The sequence below is a fragment of the Lepidochelys kempii genome, chromosome 15 (assembly GCF_965140265.1).
Source record: "Lepidochelys kempii isolate rLepKem1 chromosome 15, rLepKem1.hap2, whole genome shotgun sequence".
NCBI classification, from domain to species: Eukaryota; Metazoa; Chordata; order Testudines; family Cheloniidae; genus Lepidochelys; species Lepidochelys kempii.
This window is the reverse complement of record NC_133270.1, coordinates 318,262-340,941: the sequence shown is the minus strand read 5'-3', so window position 1 is coordinate 340,941 and position 22,680 is coordinate 318,262. Positions and strand designations below refer to the sequence as shown.

Genomic DNA, 22,680 nt, shown 5'->3' with positions numbered 1-22,680 from the left:
AGAGCTCTGGCTTGAAGTCCCAGCTCCTTCCTCTGTCCTTCAAGGAGGAAGGCCCTGACACTGCATTGCACCAATTGCCCTGACCAAGGATGGCCCACTGGGGGCCCAGCTAGGAGGACTGACCAGAAAATGGATCTTCCAGTCTCTCCTTTCCAGTCCTCCTAAGAGTTAAGGTAAAATTGACCCCCGTCCCTTCTCCTCGGGCTCACCTCTAAGATGTAGTGGAGCATGTCTGTGGCTGGAGACTCTACCAGCAGGTTCCCCAGCATGGCATCCAGAAGTTCTGGCAAGACCTTCTGCAGAGCCTGCAAGGCAAGGGAGAGCCATGGGTCACAGTTAGGGAAACTGCGGCTACACCTGCCACAGGATGGGAAGAAGGGTCTCTGGGAAGCACTGGTGAGACCTCCAAACACATAACCTGGCCTCTCTCATTCACATCCTACTGCAGGCAATTAGCAAGGATTCATGGCAGTATGACAGCAGGCTCTTCGATCCATGTCAGGATGGGAAGAGGGGTCTCTGCGGAGGGCCTTGTAGGCAGCAGAGTATGAAACAGCTAAGCTGCTATGGATGGAAGCCGGGCTGCTGGGCAAAACATGGCATGTGGAAAGAAGGAAGGAAAGTTTTCCCCATGAAGGGGTTACATCACCCCCCTGCAGGAAAAGATCCAACCCTGAAGCTTGTTCCATCTCTGCCCACCCTTATCTCTGCCCTATATCTGGAGCTCCAGCAAATCACAGGAGCAGGGACCAGAGGCCACTCCTGCTCCTGGCAGGGAGGAGTAGGAGGATGATCTACCTGGCCTTGGGTGGTGTCCTTCTCCGCGCCCAGGGTGAAGACAGAGTTCAGGACAGCTCACAGGAGGTGGGTCTCCAGCTCCAGCTCCAGGGCAAGTTTCATGGTGCTGACAAGAGAGAGAAGCTGGGATTGGACTGTGCAGTGTGGGGGTGGGACTGGCATCAACATGGACGTGAAACTGCAGGAAATAGGCACAGGCTGGTGAGGATGGAAACTGAGGCACCAAGCCAGGGAATGACAAGGCTAAGGCCTCTCAAACAGACAGTGGCAGGGCAGGAATAGCGCCTGTTCCCTGGACCCTGCTGCCCCTCCTGTATCTGACCCTGGGAGTGAATCTCTCCCCAAGGCCCCCATAATGTTACTGGAGTGAAAAAAACAGCCCAGCCAGGAGAGAGTGAACCTTCCCCGCCACCTCTGCCAGAGGAACCACCCTTGGGAGGTGACTGGGGAGTGGGAGGAGCAGTGACTCCCAACCCTGGGCCTGAGCAGCACCAGGGTTAGGGGAGCCAGGCGGGAGGGTCTCGGTACCTGAGGTTTCCTACAGCAATCAGGGAGTTGGCGAGGACACCGCCGGGTGGAGAGTTGTCAGGCAGCTTCTCAATGAGCTCCTGTGAGACCCGAAGGAGACAAAGGAGTGTGTGCGATTCAGGCCCAACCGACACTTCCCAGTACAGAGATTACACACCCAGTGCCCCACATGGTCAGCAGGATACCCCCATCTGTCTCCTTCTCCTCCGATTCCTTCCTGTGCATCAAACTTGGCTCCCTCCCAGGATTCCTGCCCAGCTCAGTCCCACTCCCCTTCTTCCCTCCTCCCTGTCAAAACTGCCCCCATCCAATCCCATCCCGACTACCAAGCTGGGACCATGTGATTCCTTGTCCCCCAGCCTCAGCTGCCCCTCCAGCCCCACGATTCCCTCACTGCCCACTAGTAACCAATCTCAGAATTTCTCCCAATCGCCCCAATCCTCAGTCCCAGCAATCCCTACCCTCTGCTGCCACCTCCAGCCCCACTCAGCCTCACCCTTTGGCCTGGGGAGACCCCTGCCTGTCCCATGTTTCTCTCCTTCCTCCAGCCACCAGGTGCCGTGTCTCACTCACCACAGTCCTCTCCACCACAGCCACCTTGGAGCAGGGCGGCTCCAGTGTGTCTTGCCCTCTCTGCTGTGCAGCGAGACACACAGGGTGAATGGTGGGCAGGAACCTGAGCTGCTGGGCCTCATCCTGCACCCACCAGGAGTGGGGTTAGGGGAGAGAGAGCCTGTTAGCCAGGGACCTCCCTTCCCCACCTACACCAGCTCCAGGGTTCAAGCCTCAATGGGGGATAGTGGGGACCCTCCCATTATCCAAATCACCCACAACTCCTACATAAGCAGGGTCAGGAACTGGGACAGTACCTGTGGGGAGAGAAGACCCAGGCTGGTGTATGACAAACACCCCCATCTTGGGGGTCCCAGATCATGGAGGAGAAAGGTCCCTATTAGGGGTGGTGGATCACAAGAGACAAGACCCTGTGCAGGGGGTGGGGATGCTGGGAAGGGGCAGGACAATTTAGGTTCCAGTACAGCTGGGGAATGTTTGTACCTTTTCTCTGCCCTACAGCTGCTCTTGGATGTCCTTGAGAGCAGCTTCCTCTGTGACAGTGTCCACCCATTCCTCCTCCTCATCCTCTGAATCCCTGGGGTTCCTCCTGCTGGCACTCAGGGAAATGTCCCCCCTACCTCCCTCAGGGACCCAAAGCAGAGCAGGCCCCACACTCCCCCCTCTCAGTGATGTGCCATCAGCCCCCAACAGCTTCAGGAGCCCCTAGCAGAGAGCCCCCCACACTGTGCTGGACTCACTGGGAGGTGCCTCCCCCCAGAGTCTCAGGGACCCAAGTGGCAGCAGCTCCTGCTGCCCCCACCCCCAGGTTCCCTTGCTGCAGGGGCAGCTGTGTGACTCCTGATGATGACAGTTGGGTTCGTGTGACTCAGGCCAGACATCTGGGTTGGGGACCCACCCCCCCCATAGAATTGGTAGAGTGCCTGGGCCCAGGGTGTTCACAGCCCCGTCCTCACCCCTTCCTGAACCCAGCCCGGCTCCTCACCTGGAACAAAGTAGCGGCACCCATCAGCCTCGCTGCTGCCCGAGTCCCAGGAGCTGCTGCTGTCCCATGGGGAGCGGACCGAGCTGTTGGTGCTGGGACAGGTATCCTCCACCTCCTGCTTGGGGATGCTGAAAGGTCTTCAGTAACTGGGCAGGGTGATGCCTCCTGCTGGGAATCAGGGCTGGGCTCCTGGGGCTGGGTCCCGCCTGCCCTGCTGCATCCTGGACCAGCTCTATTTGGGCCTAGCTGGTGCCTCTCCCGCCTCGGTGCCTGCGCCAGGAGTGGGTTTCCTTTGCCAGAAGGCTGGGCACTTCCACCTCCTGGCTTGGCTGGGAGCTGCTTCCCCGCCAGCAGGGATGGAGGGGCTGCTCTGCTCCTGGGGAAGATGGTGGCTGCTTCCCTCAGGCTCTGGGGTCACCTGGAGAGTTTTCTTCCTGAACACCCTCAGGAGTCTGGCCATCCTGGAACTGAGCGGGGAGCAGACGTGAGTCTGGGGTCGAGGCAACTGCTCATTAATGGGCCCTTTTGGTCCCTCCCCATCTCTGCCCCAGCCACAGCAGCTCCTCCTCCCCACACAGCGGTGCAGGGAGTTCATTGCATGATCTGCTCCCAAGGTTCCCCCTCATCATCCCTGGTGCTGCAATGCCCAGGAAATCTCCTCCTTTTAGAGCAGTACGTCAGTCACAAAGACCATCCATCACTTTGGACAAGCAGCCCCCTCATGCCGTCCCAGGACACACTCCTGCCCAGGCAAGAGAAGGAACAGAACCCAGGAGTCCGGACTTCTCCTGGGAACCATTCCCCACCTCAAACTCAAAAAATTCCAAGGCATAGGAAGCCCAGGGCATCCTTGTTTCCCACTGATTTCCATGCTCAGCAGCTCACAGGGTCTGGCCCAGCTTAGAGACTGTCAGCCTGGAGAACAGTCTCTCACAAGGAAATGGCTGGGAGCCCCATGACTGGGACATTTCCAAACACACTAGAGATGGCTCTGGAGAAGCCCCTGCCCAATCTGAGAGTGAGGGGGCTGTTTGCAAATCCAAACTCCTTTGGGAGAGATTCTCTCCCCCTGTTTCTGCCTCTCCACAGACAGACAGGGGAAGCCACAGAGGAAACCTAATGCCACTCACTTGCTCTAGGTGATGGAGCAATGGATGGTGGATGTTCACTGTCACCAGCTGCCCCTCACCTTCCTCCTCAATCTGCAAGGCCAAGGCAGGCTGGAGAGGGTGGTGAACTGCAGTTACCCTGCCCGGGTGGCAGGCAGGGTGATGACACTGGGCAATCGACTGGCTGTGAAAACAAGAGTCTGTCTTATTGCTATGGGACAGAGAAACTCAGCCAGCAGCAGGGGGTGCAGAACACTGCCCTCGAGTGTGGGTGACAGCGCCTCCCAGCTCTTGCCATCATGCCACTTTACACACCTGCATGAAGCCTCCCACCCCCCTGGGCTGTGGGGACTGGGACCCCAACCCTACTGATGGGAAACAGGCCTTGGGAGGGGAAGCTACTGGCTCAGGATCACCCCACATGTCAGAGCCAGGAATGGGACCCAGCAGTCCTTATTTCCAAGCCCCTTCACTAACCACTGCTGCAACTCCCTCCCACAGCTAGCAATTACAACCAAGCCCTCATGTCCAGTCCCCCTGCCTTTGAGAGGGAGGGTGCTCTGAGTCTGCTGTAGTGTCTGGACCAGGGGATTGGGAGTCAGGACTCCTGGGTTCCATTGCTGGTTTTCCTATTGACCTGTGGGACTTTGGGCAAGTTGCTCCCCTCTCTGTGGCTCAGTGGGACTCACATCCTTGAATGGGCTTTTGTCAAGGGTTCCTTCCCCACTCTGAATTTTGGGGTACAGATGTGGGGACCCGCATGAAAGACCCAAGCGATTTAACAAAGAATCCAGGAAGAGTCCACTTGGAGACGTCTTCCCCCAAAATATCTCCCCAAGCCCTTACACCCCCTTTTCTGGGGAGGCTTGAGAATAAACAAGATGAGCACAAACCAGCCTTGGATTTTTAAGACCCTAAGAACCCAATCAGATTCTTAAAAAACAGAACTTTATTAGAAGAACGAAAAAAAAGATAAGAGAACAACTCTGTAAGATCAGAATGGAAGATAATCTCACAGGCAGTCAGATTCAAAACATAGAAAATTAGACAAAATCTTAAATTACAAAAAGACACAAAAACAGGAATACACATTCCCTCCAGCACAGCAAATTTACAAGCCAAAACAAAGAAAACCTAATGCATTTTCTAGTTAGATTACTTACTAACTTTACAGGAGTTGGAGGGCTTGCATCCTTGATCTGTTCCCGACAAAGGTATCACACAGACAGACAAAAGCCTTTTCCCCTCACTTCCAGATTGGAAAGTATCTTGTCACCTCATTGGTCATTTTGGGTCAGGTGCCAGCGAGGTTACTTTAGCTTCTTAACCCTTTACAGGTGAAAGGATTTTTCCTCTGGCCAGGAGGGATTTTATAGCACTGTATACATAAAGGTGGTTACCCTTCCCTTTATATTTATGACACGCCCCCCAAATCACAGATAGGGTGAAACACTGGCTGTGATTTCTTCCTGGAGCACTAGGAGAAAACAGAGTTAATAAGACACATGCATCTCTAAATATACTACTAACTGTATAAAGACTAACAATATTTTCCACATCTCAAGGACGATTTTAACCAGTTGATTCTGGGAAACTTTCACGGGAGAGTGCATCAGCCACCTTGTTAGAAGCTCCTAAAATGTGTTGTATGTCAAAATCAAAATCTTGGAGAGCTAAACTCCACCGAATAAGATTTTTTGTTATTTCCCTTGGCGGTATGAAGCCACTGTAGCGCAGCATGGTCGGTTTGCAGGTGGAAATGCCGTCCCCAAACGTATGGGCGTAGCTTTTCCAGAGTGTAGACAATGGAATAACATTCTTTTTCACTGATTGACCAGTGGCTTTCGCTCTCAGACAGCTTCTTGCTGAGAAACATGACAGGATGGAATTCTTAATTTGGTCATTCCTGCATTAAGACTGCTCCCACACCACGCTCGGATGCATCTGCGGTTACTAGGAACAGTTTGTCAAAGTCTGGGGCCCTTAGCACAGGGTCAGACATGAGTGTCGCTTTAAACTGGTTTAAGGCCCTCTGACACTCTTCGGTCCACTGAACGGCATTTGGCTGTTTCTTTTTGGTTAGGTCTGTCAGTGGGGTGGCGATTTGGCTGTATTGCGGTACAAATCACCTGTAATATCCAGCCAAGCCTAAGAAGGATTAGACCTGTTTCTTTGACTTTGGGACAGGCCACTTTTGGATAGCATCCACTTTGGCCTGTAGGGGGTTGATAGTTCCTCGACCCACCTGGTGTCCAAGGTAAGTCACTCTGTTTAGGCCTATTGGACCCTTCTTAGCCTTAACAGTTAGTCCTGCCTCCCTTATTCACTCAAAGACTTTTTGTAGATGTTCCAGGTGTTCTGCCCAGGAATCTGAAAATATGGCCACATCGTCAAGGTAGATGACTGCATATTCTCCCAGTCCTGCTAGAAGACCATCTACAAGTTTTTGGAAGATGGCGGATGCATTTCGCACCCCAAAAGGGAGCACATTAAATTTATACAGCCCTACATGGGTGATGAAGGCTGACCTTTCCTTGGCGGATTCATCTAGCGGTACCTGCCAGTACCCCTTGGTTAAGTCCAAGGTAGAGATGAACTAGGGCCTTCCCAGTTTCTCCAATAGTTCATCTGTGCGTGGCATTGGATAGTTGTCTGGGTGAGTTACAGCATTTAGCTTATGGTAGGCCATGCAAAAACGTATCTCCCCATCTGGTTTGGGAACTAGAACCACTGGAGATGCCCATCCACTGCCAGAGGGGTGGATTACACCCATCTGTAGCATATCCTGGATCTCCCATTCTATAGCAGTTTTAGCTTGAGGAGATACCAGGTAAGGTTGGGCTCTAATTGGATGAGCATTACCTATGTCAATGGAGTGGTATGCCTGTTCAGTCAGTCCTGGGGTGGCTGAGAACATCGGCGCATAGCTAGTGCACAGCTCCTTGATCTGCTGTCGCTGCATACGCCCAAGGGTCATGGAGGTTCATCTCTTCTACGCCACCAGCACTTTTCCCTTCATAGTAGACACCTTCAGGCCACTCAGTGTCCTCTCGTCCCTGGGCTGTAAACTGACAAACCTTTAATTCTCTGGAATAAAAGGGCTTTAGAGTATTAATATGGTACACCTTAGGCTTTCGGTTGGAGGTGGGGAATGCTATGAGATAATTAACAGCTCCCAGGCGCTCTTGGACCATGAATGGCCCTTCCCACGATGCTTCCATTTTATGGGCCTGGAGCACCTTTAAGACCATGACCTGGTCCCCTACTTTGAAGGAAAGCTCTCCGGCATGTTTATCATACCAGGCTTTTTGCTCTTTTTGAGCATCCTGTAGGTTTTCTTTAGCAAGGGCTAAAGAGGTTCAGAGGGTGTTTTGTAGGTTGGTTACAAAGTCCAGAATGTTAGTTCCTGGAGAAAGTGTAAACCCCTCCCATTGCTGCTTCACCAACTGTGATGGCCCCTTAACCTCACGGCCATATACAAGTTCAAATGGGGAAAACCCTAAACTGGGATGTGGTACAGCTCTGTAGGCAAAGAGCAGCTGCTGCAACATTAGGTCCCAATCACTGGAGTGCTCATTTACGAATTTACATATCATGTCCCCCAGAGTTCCATTAAACTTCTCCACCAGGCCATGTGTTTGACGGTGGTAAGGGGTGGCAACCAAGTGATTCACCCATGAGCTTCCCAACGGCTTTCCATGGTTCCTGCCAGGAAATTAGTTCCTGCATCTGTAAGGATGTCGGAGGGCCAACCTAACCTGGCAAAAATCTCTGTTAGTGCCTGGCACACACTTTTAGCCCTGGTGTTGCTTAGAGCTACTGCTTCCGGCCATTGGGTGGCAAAATTCATGAAAGTCAGTTTGTACTGCTTTCCTCTGGGTGTCTTTTTCAAAAAAGGACCTAGAATATCCACAGCTACTTGCTGAAATGGAACCTCAATGATGGGGAGTGGCTGGAGAGGGGCTTTGACCTGGTCTTGGGGTTTTCCCATTCTTTGGCACACCTCAGAAGACTGGACATAGGTAGAAACATCCTTGCCCATTCCCTCCCAGTGGAACAACTTTCCCAAGTGGTCTTTGGTTCTGTTCACCCCAGCATGGCCATTAGGATGATTGTGGGCGAAGCTTAAGAGCTTTACCTGTTACTTAGTTGGAACTACCAACTGTCTCTGAGGATGTCAGCTTTCCTGGTGTCCACCAGAAAGAGTTTCCTTGTATAGAAGTCCTCTTTCTACAACAAACCTGGATCGATTAGAAGAGCTGAGAGGCGGTGGGTTGCTCCGTGCTGCCGTCCAAGCTCTCTGGAGGATTTTATCTGCTTCCTGTTTGGTCTGGAACTGTTCCCTTGATGCTGGAGACATCAGTTCCTCATTGGATTGTGGACCTGGGCTTGGTCCATCTGGAAGCGATGCAGGTGATGGGGCTGTTTCCTGTGACTGTGACTGTTGACTGTGAACCTTTCTCTGCTGGTGCACTATGTTGGGGTTCAGGCTCTGGCTGAGCCTCTTGTGTAGGGTTATCTGCTGAGGCCATTGCAGGTTTGGTGGGGCCCCCTGGGATTGGGGATGCAAGCACTAGATTCAGTGCTGGCAATGGTTCTGGTGCTGGTTGTTTCACCGGTTCCAGTTCTGGGACTGGTTCTGTCTGGGTCTCTGTGACTGGATCCACTACTGCTGTTGCAGACTTTGGCATGGGGTCTGGTTCCATCACCTCTGACTGGGCCCTGGTAGAAGTCTCTGGAACAGAGCTAGGTGTGACAGCTTGCTTGGCCTGGCTGCAAGTGACCATTCCCACCTCTTGGCTAGCTTCACATGACTGGCCAAGTCTTCACCCAGCAGCATACGGATGGGATAATCATCATAGACTGCAAAAGTCCACGTTCCTGATCAGCCCTTGTACTGGACAGGCAACTTGGCTGTAGGGAAGTCAAAAGAGTTGGACTTGAAGGGTTGAATTGTCTCTTGGACCCCTGGGTCGATGAATTTGGGATTCACTAAGGATTGGTGGATAGCCGATACTTGTGCTCCGGTTTCCCTCCACGCTGTAACCTTCTTCCCACACACACTCACAGTTTCCCTCCGCTCTGAGGGTATGTGGGAGGCATCTGGGCCTGAGGACCTTTGGTGTGACCCCAGTGCAATGAACTGTAATCTGTTGAGGTTCTTGGGGCAGTTTGCCTTTACATGCCCCGGCTGGTTACATTTAAAACATCGCCCAGTTGACTGGTCACTGGGGCGAGGTGAATTGCTGGAGAATGGTGTGGTGGGACGATAAGGTGTCTGGGGTTTTCCTTGGGGTGAAGTTGGGGCCTTGGGCTGCCCCCAGTAGTAGGGTGTGGTCTGAGGGTGTCCCTTCTGGTATCCGCTCAAACTGTGACCAGGGTTATTCCTCTCTCCTCTCTCCTCCCTCCACCCGTTTTGTTCTGGTTTGCCCCGCCTCTGTGGCGGTCTGGGACTGCTTCTATTGGTCAGCATAAGAAGCAAGATTTTCTGCTGAATCCCATTTTTTATCCCATAAACACTGTTTTATATCATCATCAGACATATTCAGGAATTGTTCCTGAGTCATCAAATCACACACTCCTTCAAAGCCAGTGACACCCCTTCCTTTGACTCATTTAGCTAACAGATCCTTTATCTGGTTTATATAAGCCACATTACCTAGTCCCTCTCTTAAGGGTTCAAAATTTTACTCTGTAAGTATCAGGTGTAACTTGAAATTGTTTTAAAACCAAATCCTTGAATTTATCATAGTCAGAAGCCTCATCAGTAGGCATTTTGTTGAATATGTCCAGAGCTCTTCCACTCAATTTTGTGACCAATGTGGTCATCTTGTGAGCATCAGGAATTTTATGGAGTGTGCACAGTCTCTCAAAGGTGAGAAAATATTCAGCAATATCACTGGACTCATCATACTGTGGACATAGTCGCTCCCATTTGTGGATTGTTGGGGAAGGATTGTTAGGGTTATTCGGTATATTCTGCTGAGCCCTTGCCTTCTCTATCTCCAGTGCATTCTTCCTCTCTTTTTCCCTCTCCTCCATTTCTTTTTCTTTTGCCTCCATAGCTCTCCTGTGGGAAGCCTCTTGGGCAGCCTTCTCTGTCTTTGCCCTGGCTTTTTCTGCCTCTTTTGCTGCCTCTATATTGAGTCATTTTAATTCGACCAGTCTCTGGTGTTCCTTTTCTTTCTGTTCTGCTTCCAGTCTGGCTAAATCCAGTTTCTGTTGGACATTGCTTTCTGTCATCCTAGCCCCTCTGTTTTTAACCTAGCTATACCCGAGAGTTAGAAAGAAAAAAAACCCTGCTTGTGAATTCTAAATTCACTGTGCTGTAACTTGATACCTTTGCCTCTGATAGCTGTTCCCAGCCTACAGAAAAATCCTTTTGTTAAAAAAAACTAACACCTCTGCCTCCAGGCAAAGAGACAGAAAAATCTCTAGCTGCTTTCAGTTAAAAAACCCAACCTCTTCATGTCTGTGCTTTTGTTTCAAAATGATCTCTGGTTCAAAAAGATCTCTGGTTCAAAATGATCCCACCCCTCTGCCACTATGTCAGGGTTTCTTCCCCACTCTGAACTCTAGGGTACAGATGTGGGGACCCACATGAAAGACCCCCTAAGCTTATTTTTACCAGCTAACGTTAAAAAATTCCCCAAGGCACAAAGTTTTTGCCCTTGGATTAGGTAAAGGCTGCCACCACCAAGTGATTTAACAAACAATCAGGGAAAGGACCACTTGGAGTTCCTATTTCCCCAAAATATCCCCCCAAGCCCTTACACGCCCTTTTCTGGGGAGGCTTGAGAATAAACAAGATGAGCACAAACAAGCATTGGATTTTTAAGACTCTAAAAACCCAATCAGATTCTTAAAAAACAGAACTTTATTAGAAGAACAAAAAAAAAAAAGATAAGAGAACAACTCTGTAAAATCAGAATGGAAGATAATCTTACAGGCCGTCGGATTCAAAACATAGAGAATCCCTCCAGGCAAAACCTTAAGTTACAAAAAGACACAAAAACAGGAATCCACATTCCCTCCGGCACAGTGAATTTTACAAGCCAAAACAAAGAAAGCTGCATCCGATGAAGTGAGCTGTAGCTCACGAAAGCTTATGCTCAAATAAATTGGTTAGTCTCTAAGGTGCCACTAGTACTCCTTTTCTTTTTAAAGAAAACCTAATGCATTTTCTAGCTAGATTACTTACTAACTTTACAGGAGTTGGAGGGCTTGCATCCTTGATCTGTTTCCGGCAAAGGTGTCACACAGACAGACAAAAGCCTTTCCCCCCCTCCAGATTTGAAAGTATCTTGTCCCCGCATTTATCATTTTGGGTCAGCTGCCAGCCAGGTTACCTGAGCTTCTTAACCCTTTACAGGTAAAAGGACTTTGCCTCTGGCCAGGAGGGATTTTATAACACTGTATACAGAAAGGTGGTTACCCTTCCCTTTATATTTATGACAGAAGGAGATTCCACCACCTCCCTAGGTAATGCATTCCAGTGCTTCACCACCCTCCTAGTGAACATGTTTTTCCTAATATCCAACCTAGACCTCCCCTACTGCAACTTGAGGCTTGTTTTGTCATCTGCTACCACTGAGAACAGTCTAGATCCATCCTCTTTGGAACCCCCTTTCAGGTAGTTGAAAGCAGTTATCAAATCTCCCCTCATTCTTCTCTTCCGTAGAGTAAACATCCCCAGTTGCCTCAGCCTCTCCTCATAAGTCATGTGCTCCAGCCCCCTAATCATTTTTGTTGCCCTTCGCTGGTCATGTGCTGGCTAAATACCTTGTGGGCATTACCACAGGAGCAAACATGTAGTAAATATAGCTAATATTCATAACTTCAGATACCAAGATGAATATACATGCATAGAAATAGCATTATCATAAGTACCAGCTATTTCACTTACATGACTATTCCCAAAAGAGATTCTGAAAAATCACACCACGTACCAGAGACCCTGTGTGCCAGCACCATGCCCCACTGGAGTTTTGTTATCTGTTATGTAACAACAGAGATGGAGCCAGTGACATGACTCCATTTAGCTTAAAAGGGCAAGGTTAATTTTTAGCTGTTCAGGTGTGACTGCACCTTTAGTCAGTGAGGGCATACTAGCTGGCACACATTCAGGTTAATGCGCTTCAGTGTTCCTTTGCAGTTAACTTTTTAATATTCATAAACCTGGTATGTGCTGAGGTGCTTTAAAGCATAACACAGGTTTTTAGGCCTGCAAATCTGTGAACCTCTGCCTCTTTGAGATTTTATTATTAATTATTATTATTTTGCTGGTCATAATGTGGGAAGGTATCCTCTCTGCCCTCTGCTCATGAGGTTATGTATGTGTCTTGTAGCACTCTCCTGAACACCAGCTGGAAGGAATATTTTTTTCAGTAAGTGTGGACTGATTCTTTTCTCTTAGAAGGCATGTAATTTTTTCAGGTTCACAGTGATTAACACAGAAAATAATTGGGGCTGTTAAACTTTCTTCAAATTCCATAGAAAATTATGTTCAGATATATTTTCCAGTACAGTGATGAAATGAGTGTTTGTATATACAAACATCAACATGCTTAACTACTCACTTCCCCCAAAATATGTAGTATTTCAGTCAGTTTATATAGAATATGGGAGTTGGGTGAGGAGCCATTTCAGCATACATATGACTTATTAAAAGACAAATTTTAAGTAGATCTGTATCCTAAACTTCATTATGATATTGTATCCAAACATTGCATTTCAATGGGAGATTCAACTTCCTTTATAGGAACAAAACAGACTCCTGAAATTCTTACCACAAAGGTGGTCCATAGACATGCAAATAGTCCCATTGTCTTCAATGGGATTGATCAAATGATTAAGGGTTTACAGGATTAGATTCCAAGTTTGTAAATTGTTCTTGATAAAACTGACAATGCCTGAGCTGTCAGATCAGAAGGAGCTTCACTGGAATAAAGGTGGGCAGATGTGTGATAAGTCTTAGCTTTGTTGCTAAGATGGGGAACATATTTTCAGCAAAGTTCTTGGCAGATTCCTGAGGCAGCTCGTTTAAGGTCGTCAGTATAATCTTCACTTATAGTTCTCTCACCCACAAAGCTGGAAAATGAGGCATTTGTTTTCTTTTTTTTTGCTGCTCCAGTTAGCAAAATGCATGTTAGACTAGTTTGGCTGCAAAGAAGAATTCTATGTACACTGGGGACAACACCTGATACCTGTCAGGCTGCAGAACTGGGCTGACATCAGAATCCAAACATCCGCTGGTCAGTGCAAGCAGGGGCATTCCTCTAATGATTTGGACTTGATGTGAGGCAATATGACTGTTATGTATAATTCAGACCAATGGGGAGAAACCGAATCAAAAACACTGTTTAAACACCTTCCATCCCGCCCCCTCCCCTCTTGAGGACTCCTGACCAATTTAACAGCACAATACATGTGCTAACAAACTTAAACAAAGCCTTTGTTTAAGTTTGTTAGTATACGCATTGTGCTGTTAAAGCCAAATAAAGAATGAAAGCCCTCCCTAGCCGCGTTCTGCTCCTTTAAGGGTGCGGGGGCTAGCCCCAAGTCTTTCCGGTACCCGGTGCCCCCTAAAAGTCTCTTGCCGGTACTGCTGGCTGGGGAGTTTCTGTTTCTGAAGCAAAGGACAGCAAACAGCTGACTTCAGCAGTTGAACTAGGGGAGGAGAGGTCACATGACCACCAGAGAAAAACGAGTGAAAAACAATGCCTTGGCCAGCCTCTGTTCTGCCTCCGGGACCCCTCTGTGCTGCAGCCAGTCAACAGAGCAAGTCAACAGGGTAAGGCCGTAAACCAGCCTGCTTTTATAACAGCTAGTTTGGGGTCCCCCTGTCCAAAATACTAAGATTGAAGCATTCCAGAGCAGAAAGACCCCCAAACACAATGGGGACTGCTGTATTATTGCAATTAGTTTTAGAGCCACTCAGGCTAGCAGACTAGTTCCAGGCCAGAGACCCTAGGTTTCAGTCGAAGCTCCAGGCAGCCAGGACTTTCAGGGATGATCCTATTATCGGGTGTAGCTTTTGTCCCCTGCTCGTTTTGTTTAGTAGCAAGACAGGCAGATTTCTATCCCTCTCTGGGTCCTAAAGGCCACCGGTCTGCTCTGGGCTGGCGTTTGCAGTGCACATGCGGTTGTTAAACATTTAGCACGTCTCTGGTTTTGTTCCAGCGGGATGAAACCCAGCAGAGGTGATGAAACGTTGTATGGCTGGTTCTAGGAACCTCTCTTATTGGGACTAGTGGTTGCGGCCCTCTTTTCCCATCTTGTAGGGAAACCTGCAGCAGGAGAATAGTAGGGAGCTCTAGACGTTGAAGATCTCCAAGTCTCCGTGGCACCATAGCATCTGGAGCAGGAATTTTCTGGCCCACAGAACTGGAAGGAGACCTGGCTTCCCTACAAGGAGAGTGTTCCCAGATCCTGTGAGTTTGGGGGAGCCCTGGAGAATCCATGCAGCAGGTCAGCCCTTTGAGAATACATCCAAGCCCTCCCTTTATGGGCAATTGTGCTGTTACAGGCTGCAAAAGCAGGCAAGAAACCCATGCAGCAGCTCCTAGTGGGCAGACAGAACCGAGCAGGACACAATAGTGATAACTGCTATAGTGGAATTTGTGCTGACACCTGTCAATCCACTGTTTCTTCCTGGCCATCCCCCTCCCTTGATCACCTCCACCACACAATGTTTGCATGGCCTGGAGAAGGGCAGACATTGCCTCAAAGAAGAGTGAATCCCTTAAAAACAATTAAAATGCAACAATAGTCATCACTTGCTGAATACTGTCCGGGCCTGACTGTTACAAGTGTTTGCAGTTCCATAGCTCTAGTGCTGGAACATGAGTCATCAGCTGTGTCTGCACAATCTGTCTGCTGCTTTATTTAGGGGTCTAGATCTGAGGATGGTAAAAGGAGCCTTCTGTGTCCATGACAACTGCCGGAGCTGGTGAGCTCTGAGGCCAGTGAGAGGAATGGCTACTGTTCAGGAAGGCCGGGGAGGGTGTGCATCTGGGTAGAGATTGCATTTAATGCTACCCGAGAGATTCACAGTCAGTGGGGCTGAACTTTGGGTTTATTGGGTTAATAACCACAAATAGTGAGCCAAATGCTGCAGTTAGTTACACCTGACCCGGAGATGTTCCCTGGACTTCGGTAACTGGAGTTCTATCCCATAACTAAGGCCAGGATTCAGCCTGCTGTCCCTACGTATTCCCTTAGCACGGAGGTGGGCAAAGTACGGCCCGTGGGCCACATCCTGCCCGCAGGACCCTCCTGTGTGTCCCTGAGCTCCTGGCCTGGGAGGCTAGTCCCCGGCCCCTCCCTCGCCGTTCCCCCTCCTCATGCTGCCCGTGTAGAGTATTAAACGGCTTCGCGTGGGAATGTGCTACGGTAGCAGTTATGGAGAGCAATTTACCACACGACACCGGCACAATGCTTTGGGCGGCGCGGCTGCAGCGACTCCAGCCGACGGTGCTCTGTGCTGCGCGGTAAGGGGGCAGGGAGCGGGGGGCTGGATAGGGAGCAGAGGAGTTGGGGTGGTGGTCAGGGGGCGGGGGTGTGGACGGGGTCGGGGCGGTCCGAGGGCAGGGAACGGGGGGGTTGAATGGGGGCAGGGGTCCTGGGGGGGCAGTCAGGAAGGAGGGGGGTTGGATGGGGCGGTGGGAGGCAGTCAGGGGCAGGGGTTCCGGGGCGGTCAGGGGACAGGGAGTGGGGGGTGGGGCGGACGGGGCAGAGGTCCTGGGGGAGCTGTCAGGGAATAGGGAGGGTTGGATGGGGCAGGAGTCTGGGGGGGGAGGCAGGGGGCGAGAAGCAAGGGGGGGGCGGATAGGGGGCTGGGGCACAGCTTGGCACAGCCTCCCCATACCAGCTCTCCATACAATTTCCGAAACCCGATGTGGCCCTCAGGCCAAAAAGTTTGTCCGCCCTTGCCTTAGCATATGCATAACCCCAGTGCTATTGGTGACCATGCTGATCCAGCCATTTTTGCTTGTTGCTGATGCTATTTCCAGGTCACTATCCTAGCCCATTCAGAGCGGGGAGGGCCTCATTGGCATGCAGCAGTTTTCTAGCTCTGGGACATGAAAATGGTTTGAGTAGCTCTTTCCCTTTCCCCAGCTCCATGTCCCTCATACCCAGCACCAAGAGCTTCTCTAGCAGGTCACAGGCATTCAGTAGGCCAGACTCTCCCCTCACACTTGTGTAAATCAGGGGTAACTCCCCTGAAGTTGGTGGATTACACCAGCATGAAACTGACTCGTTTATCAGGGCTGTCAGACCCTGCATTGTTTCAGAGTAACAGCCCTGTTAGTCTGTATTCGCAAAAAGAAAAGGAGGACTTGTGGCACCTTAGAGACTAACCAATTTATTAGAGCATAAGCTTTCGTGAGCTACAGCTCACTTCCTCAGATGCATATCGTGGAAACTGCAGCAGACTTTATATATACACAGAGAATATGAAACAATACCTCCTCCCACCCCACTGTCCTGCTGGTAATAGACCCTGCATTGTTCTGCTGTTTACTCAGGAGAAGGGGCTGAAAGCCCCAGCCTGCCTGGTTAAGACGTCCAAGATACTATCTGTATGAGAACAGGAGACTGCCCCTGAGGGCGGATGACCAGGAGGGCGCAAAAAGAAGCAGGAAAGAAAATCAGTTGAGCCTCCTTATCTCTTCTCCTAGCTCCTTGCAGCTTTGGCTCTCTCGGTTTCTCTTCATTTCACACTCAGACAAAGTCCTTTCTCTTTCTGCTGACTTAGCCCCTGAACGGGAGCAGAAGATCCTGTTGCGACACTTCCCTGGTTTAATCAGTGACCTCATAGGAATCGGTTCAGCACGGCAGCCACCAGGCTCTGCAGATCAGTGTGTGGTCTCCCTGTCAGGGCTCTGATCACCATCTCTCCCCACTCCCTTCTCTGCTACTGCAGATATGGAGCCCAGGGTGTTGCAGCTCCTTCTCATCCTCCATGTCTTGGCCCTCCCGGTCCAGCTCTGTGGTGAGTACAGAAGCTTTCTACACACATTCTTCCTGTACCATGAGGGACTTTTAAAGGTACCTCGCTGTTTCTCCCCACTTCCACTCCCATGCATGCATCGATTAACACATGCAGACCCCACCAGGGTAGATGGAGGCACTTCTCTTCTTCCCATTAAAAATAAACCACTGCTGAGTATTGGTGCTGCAGTAGGGGGTGCTCTACCCTGTAAGTCAGTACTGAAGCAATGCCCCAGCATGGTGCTAGGAAGTCCTGTGACATAACAGAGCTCCCGACTGTTCGTGAGCGTTAAAGAGTCCAGGCGGTTTTGTTGAGATTGAGGGTATTAGCCCTGATATCCTCCTGACCAAATCCCCTTGTGGTTTTAAGCCAGGATTCATCACGTCCTGCTTTAAACTGTTGTGTAGCTTTGCTGTATGCTGGGAAATAGATGTTGCCTTGTGCCTTCCTCTCCAGAGGTGGCTGCTTTTCACTAGTGGGTGGCATGATTTGCATCTTCTGGGATTCTTCAGGTTGGAAAGCATTGTATAAATGCTAGGTGTTTTTCTCTTGGCTAAGAACGAGCTTGAACTCCCTGAGAGAGCCCAGGTCTGCCTGTGAGCAGCCCAAGGTTCCTGCATGTCTTGCAGGCCTGGGGGAGTATTGCATATGAAAGGAAAGTTATACTTGTTATACTTGTTTCAGCTTGTGTCTGGCTCGCTTGGTTTTTATTTCCTCTCCATTTCTTGGAGTGTTGATGGTTTTCCTCTGAGCTGTAAGAGGTGAAAGGCCTTCAGACACCATGGCAATGGGCACTGTTTACTGCCCTGGATAGAAAAGGTGCAGACGATAAGCTCAGTGTTGCATTTCTTTTTCATTGGAGTGCAGGGCATTTTATAGCTAATGTTAAGGCCACCTGTGGGAGCAAGCTCTGCTCTTGGTGTGAACAAACAGCTTCTGTTGAATTGGGAGAGAGCCGGCATCCCAGTGAACTGCTCTCCCGCTTCCCACACCCTACGTTTTTTAAAGTTAATTTAATGCTCTGAGGTTCCTGGAGACCATCCATCTCTATCTGTGCCCAGAGCAGATGCAGCATGGGCACTGGCGATGGATGTCTCCCCCTTCCGAGTGCCTAAATCCTGATCTGGAGGGACCTCCTTCCTCTAGTGGAATGTAGGGTGAAAGCCTGGCCCCACAGAAGTCATTGTGGGTTTTGTTACTGAACAGGGGCCAGGGTTTCACCTTTGGTTTCGATGTCTTCTTGATCCTTGGCCCCTCTGCTGAGAGTGCCAGCCAAGGTGCCTAGTAGTGCTGGTTACGATACCCCCCTGGGGGTGAGGACACCTGTCCCCTACAGAGTTGTCCAAGACTCCCAATGTATTTCATGCAGACCACCAGCCAGATGGAACCAACTTTGTTATTGCTCACTTGGGACCAGATTCCAAGGGGTGGCTTAGAGTCGAAAGACTCTCCTTCCCAGTCCCCTCAGCCATACGGTCCTCTAGATTAGTAACATGCTAGTTTCATACCCATGAGGTCACATAGCAGGCACATTCCTTAGGTACATTCAGCCCTTCAGTTATTCTTTTAATTGTGCATGGGCCTGCTGGCTTCTCTCCCTGCTGCCCCAAGGTCAGAGTCTCTCTGGGAGGAACCCCAATTCCTGCTTTCCAAGGCTCAAATCAGGCTGTCTAAAATAAGACTGCTCTCTCACCAGCTACTGGAGAGAGGCGCTAGAGAAATAAGGCTCCCCTAGATGGGTATTGCGGGGATCTGTGTCAAATAGACCCAAGGCTTTAGTTCCAAGACTTTGCTGGAGATCCCTGAAGAATGTGACATAGCACAGAAAGCGCTGATCAGATTCAGCCATGGCTAAGTCGTCCATCTCAGCTCTGTGTGTCCCAGGAAAACCCCATGTGCAGCCAGAGCTGCTGCTGCATCTCTTTATGAGGGAACCTATCTTCTTGTTCTCCCCCAAAGCACCTTCCAGCCCCGCTGAAACCAAAGCAACTGACCTTCCCAACCCAGACCACCAGTTTGGATACAGTTGCCCGGTCAGTAAGCTATTGTTTCCTTCCCTCTCATGTTAACAGCCTCCAGCACCTGCAGGAGATGGGCTGTTAGCGAGGCTGGCTTACTAAATGAGATTTAACATAGACTGTATAAAGCACCATGCATCTGTACTCCATCCCTTCTAGGCCATCCATGAGTTTGGCCTCAAATTTAAGGTAAGGGCACAATTCTGAATTTGAAAAATTTGAACCCAGAATGTTGGATTCCAGCCTAAGGACTAAGCTCTTAATATTTGTAAGTAAAAAACCACAACTCTTAGGGGGTTAGTGTTAGCAGGGACTGAACCAGCACCCTCCAGAGCTAGAGGCATGAATGCATCTTGCCTGTGCTAAACCCAGATCTGTGAGTGTGAATGCTGTCACAGGCTCTTAAATCTCTCTGTGGCTCAGCCACTAGAGAGAGCCCTATTGTATGAGCCTGGGTTACATTTACATGAAAGCTTAGCCCTGGTCTATGCTGAAAACTAGTGTTGGTATAATTAAGAAAATCCACACCTTGAGCGACACAGGTGCACTGACCTAACTCCTGGTGTAGGCAGCGCTATGCTGACAAGAGGGCTTCTCCCGATGACACAGCTACCACCCAGGGCCGTCCTTAAGCATACACGGCATACGAAGCTGCATAGGGCACGAAAATTTGGGGTACTCCTGGGTCTTAGCCCTGGTCTACACTACGAGTTTAGGTCAAATTTAGCAGCATTAGAGCGATTTAACCCTGCACCCGTCCACACAATGAATCCATTTCCTTCAACTTAAAGGGTTCTTAAAAACAATTTCTGTACTCCTCCCCCAACAAGGGGATTAGCACTGAAATCGACCTTGCCGGATCGAATTTGGGGCAGTGTGATCACAATTTGACAGTATTGACCTCTGGGAGCTATCCCAGAGTGCTTCATTGTGACCGCTCTGGACAGCACTCTCAGCTCAGATGCACTGGCCAGGTAGACAGGAAAAGGCCTGCGAACTTTTGAATCTCATTTCCTGTTTGGCCAGCGTGGCAAGCTGCAGATGAGTGCAGATCTCATCGGCAGAGGTGACTATGATGGAGTCCCAGAATCGCAAAAGAGCTCCAGGATGGACCGAATGGGAGGTACAGGATCTGACCGCTGTATGGGGAGATGAATCCATGCTATCAAAACTCCATTCCAAAAGATGAAATGCACAAGCATTTGAAAAAAACTCCAAGGACATGAAGGACAGAGACTATAACAGAGACCCACAACAGTGCCGCATGAAACTTAAGGAACTCAGGCAAGCCTACCAAAAAAACAGAGAGACAAATGGCCGCTCGGGGTCAGAGCCCCAGACATGCCGCTTCTCTGATGAGCTGCATTGCATTCTAGGGGGTGCAGCCACCACTATCCCACCCCTGTGCCTTGACTCCGTCAATGGATTATCACGCAACAGGGATGCACATTTCGGGGACGAGGAAGATGAGGAGGAGGAGGAGGAGAAGGAGGAGGAGGTTGAAGATAGTGCATAGCAAGCAAGCGGAGAAACCATTTTCCCTGAGAGCCAGGAACTGTTTCTCACCCTGGACCTGAAACCAGTACCCCCCAAACCCACCTAAGGTGGGCTCCTGGACCCACCAGGCATAGAAGGGACCTCTGGTGAGTGTACCTTTGTAAATATAATACATGGTTTAAAAGCAAGTGTGTTCAATGATTAATTTGCAGTCAGCACAGCTACTGGAAAAGTCTGTTAACGTGTCTGGGGATGTAGTGGAAATCCTCCAGGGACATCTTCATAAAGCTCTCCTGGATGTACTCCCAAAGCCTTTGCAAAAGGTTTCTGGGGAGGGCAGACTTATTCCGTCCTCCATGGTAGGACACTTTACCACACCAGGCCAGTAGCATGTAGTCTGGAGTCATTGCATAACAAAGCATGGTAGTGTTTTCTGGCATTCAGGCAACATCCGTTCTTTATCTCTCTGTGTTATCCTCAGGAGAGTGATATCATTCATGGTCACCTGGTTGAAATAGAGTAATTTTATTAAGGGGATATTCAGAGGTGGTCATTCCTGCTGGGTTGTTTGTCTGTGGCTAAACAGAAATCTTCTCCGCTGTTAGCCATGCGATGGGGGGAGGGGTGAAGCGATCATCCCAGAGAATTGGTTGTGTGTGGGGGGTTTAATTGGGTTTGTGCTGCATGTTAACTCGAAAATCGCAGCCCCGCCTTTTAAATTGCCAGCCCATTTTAAATGGCTAATCCAATGGCTGTTTGGTATGGGAAATGGGGGTGCTGCTGCTTGAAACCATTCCCACATGTTATGAAGGTTAAAGAAGCCAAAAGACTGTGACTTACCATGGCTGTATGCAAGCCGAATTCTGTTGCCCGCTGGCCCTGCGTGTGTGATATCTCACACCAAACTGGCAGACCCTCAATGTAAGAGGCAAAATGTGACCTTTACCGAATGCACATGTGCTATGTAATGTTAACAGCAAGGTTCACCCTGAAAGAGTCTATCCATTGTTCTCTAAAATGTGTCTTTTTAACTACTACCTCTCCCTTTTTTTCCTCCTGCAGCGGCAAATGTTTCAACGCTCCCCCTATCATTTCCTTCCCAGAGGCTAGCGAAGATTAGAAGGCGAAAAAAATGCACTTGCGATGAAATGTTCTCTGAGCTCATGCAGTCCTCCCACACTGAAAGAGCCCAGCAGAATGCATGGAGGCAGACAATGTTAGAGTCCAGGAAAGCGCAATATGAACACGAGGACAGGTGGTGGGTTGAAGATAATAAGTGGCGGGTTGAAGATGATAGGTGGCGCCTGCTTGCTGACAGAAGGCAGGAGTCAATGCTGAGGCTACTGGAGGATCAAACTGATATGCTCTGGCGCATGGTTGAGGTGCAGGAAAGGCAGCATGAGCACAGACTGCCGCTATAGCCCCTGTGTAACCAACCGCCCTCCTCCCCAAGTTCCATAGCCTCCTCACCCAGATGCCCAAGAACACGGTGGGAGGGCCTCCGGGCACCCAACCACTCCATGCCAGAGGACTGCCCAAGCAACAGAAAGCTGGCATTCAATAAGTTTTAAAGTGCAGTGTGGCCTTCTCCTTCCCTCCTCCCCCACCCCTCCCGGGCTACCTTGGCAGTTATCCCCCTATTTGTGTGATGAATTAAAAAAGAATGCATGAATTTGAAGCAACAATGACTTTATTGTCTCTGCAAGCGGTGATCGAAGGGGGGAGGGGAGGGTGGTTAGCTTACACAGAAGTAGAGTGAACCAAGGAGGGGCGGGGGGTGGGTTTTCATCAAGGAGAAACAAACAGAACTTTCACACCGTAGCCTGGCCAGTCATGAAACTGGTTTTCAAAGCTTCTCTGATGCGCACCGTGCCCTCCTGTGCTCTTCTAATCACCCTGGTGTCTGCCTGCACGTAATCAGCAGCCAGGCGATTTGCCTCAACCTCCTACCCCGCCATAAACGTCTCCCCCTTACTCTCTCAGATATTGTGGAGCACACAGCAAGCAGTAATAACAATGGGAATATTAGTTTCGCTGAGGTCTAACCGAGTCAGTAAACTGCACCAGCACACTTTTAAACGTCCAAAGGCACATTCTGCTACCATTCTGCACCATTCAGCCTATAGTTGAACAGCTCCTGACTACTGCCCAGGCTGCCTGTGTATGGCTTCATGA

General features: G+C 49.9%; 1 protein-coding gene and 1 long non-coding RNA gene across 6 annotated transcripts in view; both read left to right on the top strand.

Annotated features, from left to right (window-relative positions):
• Positions 1 to 13,612: 13,612 nt before the first annotated feature.
• TCN2 (transcobalamin 2) overlaps positions 13,613 to 22,680 on the top strand; it is a 37,405-nt gene continuing 28,337 nt past the window's right edge. The window contains exons 1-2 of one of the 5 annotated variants that reach the window (XM_073312439.1): positions 13,613 to 13,786; positions 16,922 to 16,990. In XM_073312439.1, the coding sequence (XP_073168540.1) occupies positions 16,924 to 16,990 (67 nt within the window). In that variant the 5' untranslated portion in view covers positions 13,613 to 13,786; positions 16,922 to 16,923. Of the gene's footprint in view, positions 13,787 to 14,444; positions 14,464 to 15,223; positions 15,486 to 16,753; positions 16,991 to 22,680 lie in introns of those variants that run through there. The other 4 variants (XM_073312435.1, XM_073312436.1, XM_073312438.1 and 1 more) reach the window with 4 other exon arrangements.
• Positions 16,998 to 22,177, top strand: LOC140898532 (uncharacterized). The gene is made up of 2 exons (XR_012155011.1): positions 16,998 to 20,651; positions 21,568 to 22,177. It is a non-coding gene; the product is annotated as an uncharacterized lncRNA (long non-coding RNA).